The 12879-nt window shown below is 38.4% G+C and overlaps 1 protein-coding gene across 2 annotated transcripts in view; it reads left to right on the top strand.

Moving 5' to 3' along the window:
• The window catches only part of UXS1 (UDP-glucuronate decarboxylase 1), a gene marked incomplete at its 5' end in the record, with an annotated part of 60073 nt that overhangs the window by 21492 nt on the left and 25702 nt on the right, over window positions 1–12879 (top strand). For both annotated transcript variants that reach the window (XM_084262456.1, XM_084262455.1), the window contains 2 exons: window positions 302–362; window positions 4838–5018. In XM_084262456.1, the coding sequence (XP_084118582.1) occupies window positions 302–362; window positions 4838–5018 (242 nt within the window). The remainder of the gene's footprint in view (window positions 1–301; window positions 363–4837; window positions 5019–12879) is intronic.

The raw sequence follows: 12879 nt of genomic DNA, 5'->3' as shown, positions 1-12879 counted from the left end.
TCTACTCTCAAAAGATAGAAGTCCTGTCTTCTATTTTAGAATATCAGTTAAGCAGAAATTCTAAAAGCACTTTTGCAGATTGATTTTGATAGTTATCACAATGCTTTTACAAACCATAGGCATTTCCTCATGTTGGTCCAGATCCTTCTTTTAAAAAAAAGAGCTAAACATACCCATAGCAGAACTTAAAGAATGAGAGGTTTTCAGAGCAGTTTTTCATATTTCAAAGACGGATACATGAAAGAAGCAGCAAGTCCAAAACTGACATAGTTTTTTTATTTTGTTTTGAAATGTTCTGTAGTTTCACGCAGAAATACCCACCGGTGAAATTTTTATCAGAAAAGGATCGTAAAAGAATCCTGGTAAGTTGGTGTTTACTCAGGGGGTGGTTCTGGGAAATAAAAAAAAAAAAATATCATCTGTGGAATGTAATCAGTCTTGTAGGATTAATTAAAGACATAAACAGGAATAAAGTGAAATATCTTGTATGTTGTATGTTCTTGCACAGTGCCACTTCACTTACTACTTAATCTCTGTTGATGTTTGTAAAGTATGGATGAATACACTTGGGCTCTGGTTTGGATGTTTGACTTGCCAATTAAGCTACTGTTCTCTGCTTGGAACATTTCAGGGCTGCTTTACCAAAGGGTCTTTCATCTTGTGCTCCCAGGTGGCTTAAACTTGCAGAGGCTGGGAAGTTTTTTAGGCACATCTTGATAGAAATTTTGTGTGACTGAATTGGGCAAAATCTAGGCATAAGTCTAGGAAAGTAGTTTCTGTGCAGCACTATTAAGAAGGATAAGTTAATTAGACTGGGGGAATGTTTGTGTGTCTCTTGTGTTCCATATTGTTCCTAATATTTTCAAGCATCACAGATATTTTAAGGTGGAAGAGGAAGGCGGGTCAAGTGAGGACAAGTAGTTGTTCAAGGCATTCTGAGCAAAATCTGCTTCAACATCAGCTTTTCAGTTTTGTCTGCAAACACTTTTGAAGTTAGCTGTGTCCTAATTTTTTTCTTCTTTCAGTCTGTCCTGGGGAAAAAAGTTGTCACCATATTTTGAAGAGACAGAGAGAGTATAGCTACTTGTGATGTGTAAATATAGTTCTGCCTCTGCAACAGAGCAGTGTCTGGGACAAGTCCCTGCTAAAGTCCCTAACTTACCTAATGTTCTCCTTTGACTCTTCAAAATTTTGAAGAAATGCAATGAAAAAATACAATGGAAAGCAAGGTTTGTTCTCACTGCTTTATTAGACACCAGTCTTCACTGCTATTGCAAAACTTCATAAATAAGTGTTACCGAGTTAGTTAAATTCCTCAGTTCTGTCATTTTTGTGAGTCTGAAGGGGTAGACCTGTAGGCTCCCTGTTATCTTGTTGAATGAGGAAAGTATTTTGAGGGAAACATCAGAGCAGTGCAATTCTGAAAATTTCTAAATTGTGTGCTCATTTGTTAGAGTGTAATAAAGTGTCCTTAATGTCATGGATTTTGTGTGAGCAAGAATACTGGTGCAAGCTGCTAATAGGCTGTGGAGCTCAATATTAGCTTTTAATCTTTGCCTGTTAAAGACACTGGGTATTTTTATGAAGGGATGAAATAGGAGTAGTAGTTGGCATTAGGAGTGACATGGTGTTGAATAGCTTTTTGGTGTCAGTGTATTTTGTAGAGTTTAAACTATTGAAGAGAAGGCTGGCCAAAAGGATCAGTGAGTTGTTGAGTAATTTCTTCTCTGTTGTGGCCGGGGACTAGTTCAGTGCTTTCACAGGCCTGCCCACACGGGCAGTTTTGTTGTGTTAAAATGTCACTGTCATAATGTTCTCTTGAGTAGCTGAAGTCAGCTTCTTGAGGAATCAGACAGACCTTGCATGACACTTTGAAGTTTCTCAGGAGTAGACACAAGGATCATAATCCAAGTGAACTTTGGCAGATGATTTGCCTCATATTTTGTTGGTACACTAAATCCTGATTTTTCTCTGAACTTAGTCTCCACAGCACTGGCCTGATCAAACAACAGTTCTAGAAGTTATTTTTTATTATACTGCACCTCCTTGGAGGTGACTGCTAGCAGGGGCAAGAGAAGGTGTTCCATTAGTATAATGTTGACATTGGTTCAATGTGTCATGTGGGCTTTTCTGAACTGAATGTGGTAGAGAAATTAAAGCATTAAAAAACAAACAAAAAAAAGCCATATGGGAGACTTAATGTTTTGAGTCTGATGCCAGGCGGCAGAAGCCAACCTGTTGAGCAAACACACAAACTTCAAAGTGCCTCTAATGGAAGGATTACCAGTAAGATTTGTACCTTGTAGTAGCGGCTGAAGTTACCAAGCATATTGACAGTAGTAAGTAATTAAATATTTTCATTAATGATGTCTTATTGAAGAATGCCTATTTAAGCCCAAGGTGCTGGTGCTTCGGTTCAGAGATAGAAATGATTCACATGTTTGTGTATGATTTTGTAGATGAATATGTCATTGTGATTTGCAGGAAGTCATATTTAGAGATTAAGTATATTGACCTTGCTTTTATGAGTGGTTACAGGAAGGTTATGCAGAGAGCTTCAGTGATAAATCATCTTTTCTTTTTTTAATGTAGCATCAAGTAATGATAATAAAATAAATTTATACAGTTGTTTACTTTTCCAGGGGAAACTCAGCTTCTTTTCCAAGTGGTTCTTTATTTAATATCTATGGAAGCGATACATTAATAAAGCTAACATAGATTTATTGTAAAAACTATTCACAGATATAAAGTAATTGGAAACTTCATCCCAGACTAAATTGGTTTGTACTTTTTTTTTCTTGTTTGCATATAGCATAGAAGAGCACTGTAAGTGGTGCTTGGTTTGGTTTATGGGGTTGGTTTTTTTTCAAAAGGGAGATGGGGAAGAAACACCTTCTTTTACTGCATCAAAGATAGATTGTGAACATCAAGTTGGTTTTCTCTGGAAGCTGGAAATAGAAGTAGCATCAGGAGATTTCCTTGGGCCTCAGCTGATGAATAGGTTCAGGTAATCTATAGAAAACTTTTGTCCTGGTCACCACAATACCATGGAACATTCAGCAGGGCTGCAGCTCACTTCCAAGTCAGGATAAGCATATGGCAGTAAGTTTTGCATCCGTGTTATTTTCCCTTGGTTAATAGTGGCGTCTAGCAGAGGACAGTTCTCCCTCAGTTCCTACCCACCCTCTTTCCTCCTTCACAGCATTCTGCCAGAAAGCCGTTCTTCCCTCCTGTCTCTTCTGGGGTAATTGGAGTCTTGAGATGATACTTTTTTTCCTCTTTTTTTTTCAGAGGGCTTCTCCTAAATCCTCTTTATCCTTCACTTTAAGGAACTGGACCATGTACTGAATCTGTTACAGGGAAGCCCTGATAAACCCAGAAGAATACTAGATAGACCAACTAGCTGATTCTTTTATTACCTTCTACTTACACTGTCCTTGATGCACTGATGGATTTTTTTTCCTTTGTATTTTTGATAGCTTTCTCTTTGCCTTTGTGTCCTGTTGTGTTTTTGGTTTTTTTTTCAAAAAAGAAAATTTCTGCTAATCTGGCTTTTTTCAGTAGTGAATGGGGACTGAGTGGGCAGGATAGGTGTTTGGTCTTTGACTGGCCCAAAGGGAAAAAAAAAGAAGTTCAGGCATATACATTTGCCTCCATGCAGGTCTTTGTCATTGTAACACATCATCCATTCATTAGATTCTTCCTTGACAATTCACCATGTCCTTTTGTTGTTTGGTTAGTTGTCACTGCAGCTGAAGAATGGAGATAAATAGCTGAGTCACTTTCAAAATGTGAATTTGATCTTACAGTCACATAATATAGCTAATGCCACATGGGGTTTTTACAGATCCCTTCATTCTTTGAGAGGGGTGATGCATCATGTCTTTGTTTTCAAGTGCAGAGGAAGTAACTGCTGCTTGTAGATATGTCTGCCTGGATGTGTCACACGACTGGCAGTTGTGCTATGTACTGTGGTGACTGCTTCACTACCAAGTTAGTGATTTTATTTTTTTTTTAGTTTGTCTACTGTTCAAGACTGTGGTGCCAAAAGGGGAAAAAATAATGATCTTCCTCAATTCTGCATCTGCAGTGGAACAAGAGTACAAGCTTTTAGACATCTTTTTTTTTTTTTGTGGTAAACAATCATGAAATTCCGAGAGGCAAGTACTAGATGTTGGAGCTAATGGTATGAGAGGCTGAAAGCAGCATGATAGAATGTGAGCTATGGAAGTATTAAAACACAAAAGGAATTATTTTGGGTTTAGCAGATACTTTAAATAAGACATCTTCAAAGACTTGCTTTCGCCTAAGAATATACTTGCTTCCTTCTGCGAAGGATGAAAGGCTCTGCAGTACCGATTTAGAACACCTGACACGTCTGCCATCTAACCAGACAAAAGCTGGGTTTGACATTTCTGACGAGATAAATCTTCCACTAAAGTAACCTGGCATTCTGTTACCTCCTCTGAGAAATGAGGATCTCAGAGAATTCTCCTTTTCCCTTTCTGGGTCGGTTTAGACTTTGCTGTCGCATAAAAGGGCACAAACCAATTTGAAGGAAAAAGGGAACAAGAAAATCTCATCTGAAAAAGGTTTTGTTGATGTGAATGGTTAGCTAACTGTTCTAACCTGACAATGGTGAAATGTGTCAAGCATCTCTCTTGAAATTTTCAGTGTTGTAAATATTGGATAAAAAAAGTTTTCAGTGTGGAAATGTAGTTGTTTCCCCTGGGGTAAGTAAAGACCTGAAAGCTACTGTTCTGTCTTCATGTTTGTAGACTTTGTCTGGTGTTTCTGTAAAAAGAAAAAGAAATTTATACCAACTGTCCTAACGCAGATAACTGGAGGAGCAGGGTTTGTGGGTTCTCATCTTACTGACAAACTAATGATGGATGGCCATGAGGTTACAGTTGTGGACAACTTCTTTACGGGCAGGAAAAGAAATGTGGAGCACTGGATTGGTCATGAGAACTTCGAACTGATAAATCACGATGTCGTTGAGCCCCTGTACATTGAAGGTGAGTAGTCTCTACTTTGGTATCTGCACTTTGTTGTGTTTTACCCGTGTAAGTATATATGTTTGTAAATAATTGAAATTTATGCACCAGCTTCTGGATTGATCTGCTACCTTTCAGTAAGCTCTGTGTATTATTAGCTTAATTTCTTGTGACTGGTGGGAATTGAGAGGTTCGGAGTGCTTTTGTCTTTGAAATCAGTTCTTCCTTTAAAAGTAGGCAGGAGGAATGAAATCTTAAAAACTTCCTAATGTGACTGATTTTGTGAGAAGGCAAGATGACAGTCAGTCAGCCTGTCCCAGCCTCATGCCCCTGTGTGCCAGCACAGGTTTACTGTGCACACAGAGCCTGTGGTCTAGATATGCCATAGAGGGAGAAGTTTTGTTTGGGGCTGCAGTTAAGAAAGGGCATACCTCCTGCAACTGTGTATGGCCAGTTGAGAGGAGAATAAGCTCTTTGAAAGGGCAAGTCAGCTCAATTTCCTGAATTGCCCTATGTGTCTTCTGTGGAAAACTAGGCTCCTACTTCAGGTACAAATATTCTACAGCCTGTAGAATAGGAAATTAGCAGCACTGAATTTCCCAAGTTTTCAACAAAAAGCAAAAAAAAAAAAAACCAAACTAAAGAAAGAACCTTCCACTCCAAAGCAGTGGGCACAACTCAACATCATAAACCTCAAACTAGTATGCAAAATACTAAGATGTCATTAATGTAGCTGTATTTGAGAGATATATGCATTTATAGGCTTCCTGGGGAGAGTGTAAGTAAGTATATCAAGTCAATGAAAACATTACTCGTATTACACTGTGCCTTTGGTGGCTTTGCTTTATCCCTTTAAAACTTTGTAGCAAGTTAGTTGTGTTGGTTTTGTTGTGTTGTTTTTAAATGGGAGGTGGTATGGGTTGGGTTTTTTTTTTGGTCTTGCTCAATTCTAATAGGTGAAATTTTATAGGGAAAACCTCCGGCAATTGCACCTCTTGTATTACTGCTTGCACTGAATTCCTGACAAAGCAACTGAAACAGTCCTGCAGACACATGCTCCTGCTCTTCTCTGGCAGTGTGGTAGTTCAGTTACTGCCTGTTACTTCAAACTTTTGCTTCCCCTGACAGGATAATGAGACCAGGGTCTTATTAATTGACTGCAGGTGCTGGTAGCTTATACCTCAGCCACTTCAGTTTGTCAATGTTCCCAATCTTTTCCCCGTGTTACCTTCTTTCTGACTGAGACCACCTCAGAGAATTATCATTGTTACCAGTGCTGTCACCAGGTTAATAGGCACTAATGAGTGACAGTTCTAAGACCCTTCAGCTACCTCTCCCATGTCCTGTGCAATTTAGTCCTCACTTTGTACTGACAACAAATTATTATGTGTTTATTCAGTGGGCAGTTTATTGAATGTCTTCTCATACTCCAGCAGTATAAATTAAAGCTGGAATGGCGAAATGTTAAGATAAAATTAACTGTGATATATTGGTGTAGGAACATGATAAATTCTGCACTGAAATAAAATTTTATATTCTCATATAGGAAAGGGGGAAGGGAACAAAAAGGGTGAGGCAATAAGGGCTGTTATTGTAACAGAATAACAAATTGGCAGTTTCTCCTTTTTACTTGTAAATAGAAATGGGAATGACTGAAGTCGTGATAAAAGAAGGTTGTTATCTCAAGCCTTGCTGTTGATTGTTGATTTGCTACTATGCTTAAACAAGGTCATATAAGGATGCTTGACAGTTAAATTCCAGGGAGAGTAATCAGTACTTTATTTCTGAAGAAGACCTCGTTTCTGATAAGAGCAATGTTTGCAGTTTTGATATGGAAAGGGAATTTAGTCTCAAGATGCAAAGCTTTCACTAAGTCTCTTTATGCCTATTTTTGCCTGTGTGTCTGTGCACAGGCATCGCATTGAAGCTACAGTCTGCCTTCTCTGAGTTATTATCTTTAATCCATGACATGAGGTGGTACTGAGCATTGATGGATCTTGATCTGGATTGGCCAGAAATAGTAATAAATCACCTAAACACACGTTTTATTTCTCAGCCAAGGGATATCTATAGTTAACTGCACTGCTGAATCATTTTTTTTCCTCCTCTGCTATGATTTGCTTTGCGTTAGCATTTGGAGAAGATGTCAGTAGAAGACTCACAGAAACATAATTTCTATTTAGGCTTTTTCAAGCAGAGAAACAAAAAAAACCCAACAAACTCCCCCACTCCCCAAGCCATACACCCAACAAAGGCTCCAAAAGCCCCAGACACAAAAATGTAAGCCAGTTTCAAGATGACGTCCTAAATTTGCAGCCATACCACAAACTGGAATCCTAAAAAAACAAGTAATATGTCTTCAGTCTTGAGGTCTGTTTATCAACTGCCCTTAGGTAGACACATACAACACCTTTTTCTCCACAGTAGCTGCAGCAGCTGAATAAAACTGGAAGAAAACATCAGGCGGGTATACACAGCCCCTGTCCAGCGCTCACTGCCACTTCTTCCTATTTCAACACCTTTGGAAGCCTCAAAACAGTCTTTAATGTGGTAACGTGCGTGTTCCCTTTACACTCTGCTCTCTCTTAGATCCAAAAGACATCCTTATCTGAAGCGTTTCACAGTTCACGTGAGCACATTTAGGCCTCTGGATTCTTTTTGGCTGGATGTAGGGGTTTTTATTTGGTTTCTTTTTTTTGGTCTTGCCACCCCTTCCACAAATTTGAACCAAAACCAGGTCTGAAAATACCATAGATGTTTTATCACCAGTGACTTGGTTGAACTGATATCATTTCCCCAATCACAAATACACAATATGTTTTGAATGCTTTATCACTGTAAATTTAAAGGATCTTCTGCCCTTGGAATGATGTTCATAGTATTCCTCAATGGTTAAGCTTTTTAGAGACTTTTCTTTCTCTTTCCAATTTAATTAGATCACGCTGCCCGCTTTGGTTTTAAACTACAGGAGCACAGTTGCGGAGTAGGGATTTTGCTGATGGCCTCGACGCTTCACTGCTTAAACAAGAGCTCTTAGTAAAATATTTGTACAGTTTTCTAAAATTGCAGTCTGTGGCAGCTGAAAGTAAAATAAGTTATTTCTTTTTGGTCATGGTAGTGAAGAGTAGCTCCATTTTGATGCTCAGAGGCAGAGTTTTAAAACAAGTGCAAGTGTGCTGCCTAACTAATGTAATATGAAATAGGTGAGAAGAAAGTGAATTTGTAAATGATAGGGAAGGAAGTGCTATTTCATCACCTGCTTCCTTAGATGGATTAAAATATTTGATATGAGTATCAGTTAAATAAAGCTGATATTTTTGGTTGGTTGTTTATTATTATTGATACCAGTAATCTGGTTTCTGGTAAAACATTTCTTAAATGTTGGCTCTACTTTCAGGGGGTTGGACTAGATGATCTTTTGAGGTCCCTTCCAACTCCGGATGTTCTGTGATTCTGTGACTAGAACTAAAAATGCTTTTATTCTAAAGGAATATGCTGGCTTGTGGGTCTGAGTTGATTTTAACACTAAAACCGTAGGGTCACAAAATTGGGCAGAGGAACAGGCTGTAGCCTTCCTATGAATAACATCCTTCCTGAAGTCACGATGATCTGTTACTAAATGCTGTTCAACAGAATCCCAGAATTGTCCATCTCCAAGTCATTTCACACGCAATGTAAGGCACCAATACAGCTTCTCTTCTTTTTTAATTGAATGCCTTCAATACATTGCTTTTTTTGCTTTTTCTTGAGTACCTCCATCCTAGATTCCCCTCTCCACCCCCCAGCCCCGCCCCAGTCTTCGTTCCTTCTGACAGATATTCAACTTGATGATTTTAAATTGTTTAATTAGGGAAAGTCATAACAAGGGAGATGATTAACATATCCTGCTTAATTGTGTTTGTCCAGAGCCAGGTGAGGTGGTGTCTGGGTCTCTGGTGAAGCTCTCAAAAACTGCTGCAGTATGAGTAAGTAGTTTGCCTTAAGTTACAGGCAACACTTTTATAAATCAGGAGAACAAATTTGTATTTGTAGTTCTCTTTAGGTCAGTGCAATAGAAATGTCTCGCTTCACAGTGTCAGCTTCTCTGGCGTGCCCTACGGTAATCAAATTGGCATAGCTGCTCTTTACAAGCAAAGTCCATATGTTTAAGCTGTAGAAACATGTTTGTATGCTCCTGATCAAAGCTGTTCTGCTTAGTACTTTCTGACTAGCAAGTACAATGATGGATGAAGGTGCTTAGTGGCCATATGACCCATTTAGTCCTTTCTGATACTGTGACACATGTTCAAAGCAGAAATTGAAGATGAAGGTCATTCCATCATCGGAAGGAATGTAGATTCCTGTCATAGGAAAGGTGGTGGGATCTACCCATACTAGGCACATAGGCAGCACACAGAACACATGCAGTGATGCAAGTGGAAAATACAGACAGATGGTATGAAGGAAAGTAGTTCTGTTGTAATATTTTGTAAAAGTGAGTGGTTACACTGATTATGCTTGTTTAGTGTTAATGAAAACACAAGACTGAATGTTTAGGTCTGGATTAAGGTATTACAGATTCCATTTATACTAAAATATTGTGGGGGTTGTGCTTTTTACATAGAGAAGAGCCTAACTAACAAATTTTAGTTGCTGTTGATCTTGCAATATGTTATTAAAACCTTATGATTAATTTGGATTTCTGCATTTGTCACCCTGTACCTGGTAGCTTGAATGTTTATAACAGCTTCTATGCCTGTGCTATTTTGAAACACGTTTTTTTTTTTTTTGGCCTTTTTTCAGCAAAATTGTAACATGGAAAAAAACTTGTTTACTATTTCTTTATTATTGGTCTACCATCTTATGCTTGGTAAAGCTAATTCTTGATGCTGTGTTCAGTGACCTAGAGTTATAGCCCTTGATGTTAGACAAACCTTGCAGAAGGTTTTTGTTGTTATTTGGTTCTTTTATGGTCTTTATGGTAAAGTTTTCAAATAATTGCACTGTGGCTTAATTGCAAAGCTAGCTCAAGGCTTCTTAGCAAGCACAACTAAATGTAAACTCTTTTTTCTTCACCTCAAAAAACAAAGAGGTGTGGAGTTGAATTACAAGATGCATTTGTTCTGACCTTCCAGTAGATGCTGTCCCAGGCAGCCAAACAGTTAAGGTCCTATAATAGCTGCCAGATTTGCACTGGAGTGCACAAGTTGTTCACGTTTGCTTCTGGCTAACAACCGTATGGCCACTCGGATAATCACAGGCTGAGCTGTATCCTGATACAGATAAGGGAAAGGTAATTTTTGACCCTGTTCATCTGAATTGCTATGTGCCATTAAAGGAACTATCCCTACAGGAGCTGCTGTGTGTCAAAAATTCAGCGGGTGTGTGGAAAATGGCAAAAAATTAAGTGGATGGAAGTAGGAAGACAGGAAAACGTTCAATTCTGCTGTGGTGGACTAAGATTAAGCAGCAAGTTACTGACCACAGTGCTTTTGAACTGACTTTTTCACTCTGCAGAAGTTTTACCACAGCTTGTTGAAAACTAGATTTAGAAAGGCTTGTGAAGAAATAGGTAGAAAGAAACAGCATGAAACTCAGGTCGGAGTTCACCTCTGTCTTGGCTGCAGGTAGCTTTAGCTATTACTTTGCTCATTTTTCTTTGCTGCTGTGCTTGCATTACCTGCTGCCTGCAAGTACTGGTCAGCAGCTTCTCTGAACACTTCTTTCATCAGCTTCCAGTCTACCACTTTTCTTTGGTTTCACTACAGTACTGTGCTGTGGGAAGGGGATCTTTACATTCAGAGGCATAACTTGAGGTGGTCATGTGTTTTGTTCATATTCATGGCTCATCTGTAGGTAGAAGGCATCTGCAGGCAGAATCCTGGAAGTTTCAGTGGCAATAGTAGTGCAGGCAGGGCTTCAAATCGAGTTCACATCTTCCAGCCGTGGCTGTGTCAAGCTGTCTTTTAACAGCATTGCTACTATGGGTTGTCTTCTGTGAAAAGCTCTCTTTGGTACTGCCCTGGAGTTCATAGTGAACAGAAATATCGATTTCTGTTGATATGAGAGCAAATAGAGGAGCAGTCTACTACATTAAATTGTATTTCTCTGCACTTTTTAATGTGAGAATAAGTCCTCACCAGTGTGACACATCTGCCAAGGTTGTGTCTCTGGCTTTCTGGGCTGTTTTGACATATCCACTGTAGAGATGTAACAGCTGTAGACCAAAGAGAGCATGGCAGCATATAAAAAGGAGATAAACTTTGTGGCACCTGCTTGAGCATACTTACTGTCCAATGTCATTACTCTGTCCAAATGGTAGAGCTTGGGGTGATGGAGTCATGCAGAAACTGATCCTGCGGTGGTGCTGATAGATGATCGCTTTCTGTGATGAGGTTTCACTTGCAATGATTTCTTGTTTTGGTAGCTATTGACATTGTAAACTTAAGCATTGAATTAAATTTAATTATAAATTATTTCATGACTTTTTTTGTTGGGCAGTAGTGGAAAGATGCTGTGTGAGGTAAACTTTGACAGGATCCCACAGATGAGCCAGTATGCATTCACAGGAGCTGTGAGCTTAAAAGTTACAGTTAATCTAGAAACATGACTATATGTGCAAGAACATTTCACTGAGGATTCAGAAAGTTAAATATTTTACCATGCCTACTTTGCCACTATTTTTAAAGATTTATTACCAGAAAGTGTGCTTATCTTTAAAAAGGATGTAATTTTTTTAATATGAAGATGTTTGTCTTTTGAAGGCTTTTAACTATTTAACATTTTTGGTTACTTAAAGGATTGCTGGAAATAGGTACATTCCACATGGGTAAGTCGAGCCACTTAGGTACACTGTCACTGTAATCACGCAGCTTTTTTATATTACAGAGAAGTCAGGAAGCAAAGGATTGTGTCCTTGTTTTGTCAAATGAAATTTAGGAACTGGGGAAGAAGAGAAGACTTAATGGGAAACACATTAACATTTCAGTGTTCCCAGCTACTTGAGAGCTGCTGATAACTTATTTGATTTATTTTTTTTCTACTAGTTGTATCGCATATGCAGCCTGTGCTGTTTAAGCAACTGTAGTTACATTTAAATTAAGAAAAAGGAAAATTCGGGCAAGTTTTGCGTATTTTCTTCTTTTCAATTTGAAATTTGATGCTTTTATGCTGGTTTTGGCAAAAGGATTCATTTAAAACTGGTCATTGTCATGGATATGGTGAAAATTAAACTTTTATTTTGCTGTCAGTTGCCTGTTGCTTGTTAATTATTAAGCACCTGAGAAAATGGGTAAAGGAAACATGTTGGAGTGTACCATTTGGCCAGTAGTGTTCTGTTCTAGGGCAAGACAGCCTTATGCTACAGTGTTGTCTTCTGTCAGAACAGGAGCTGCCTTGACTTTTCCAGGTTCTTGCGTGTTTCAGTGCTGAGTCATCAAAAACAACAAAAACCAAAACCACCACCAAAAATCCCACAACTTTCCTTTTTTAACACATAGAAGGAATTATTTTGCCTTTTTCCATACAGACATTCTAATTTTTACATCACCTTTTGACTACTTTACTTGGATGAACTTGGTAGAAGATTCGTTATTTTTCTTCCTTAAGCATCACTGTGTCTCATTTAATCTTATTTTTAATTTTGGGGGGCATTTACTTGTCTGTGTTTTGGGGTTCTTTCACATGTTACATAGAAAACAGACATTTTTTTAATTACAAGACATGTTATAGAAGGCTTGCAGGTTGAGGTTTGTTAAATATCTGATATTGCTTATGGAAATGTGTTTTTATTGCTTTGTTTTTATTCTAATTTAGCAAAAAACCCTCTTTTTTTCCCTGTAATACCTCCAAACTTTGCATTCTTGTCTCATGAAGTGCATTTTGCAACCCTGATACATTGAAA

The sequence above is a fragment of the Gallinula chloropus genome (assembly GCF_964237585.1).
Source record: "Gallinula chloropus genome assembly, chromosome: 1".
Classification (NCBI taxonomy): domain Eukaryota; kingdom Metazoa; phylum Chordata; class Aves; order Gruiformes; family Rallidae; genus Gallinula; species Gallinula chloropus.
Note: the sequence above shows the minus strand (reverse complement) of the source record. Positions and strands in the feature narration are given on the sequence as shown.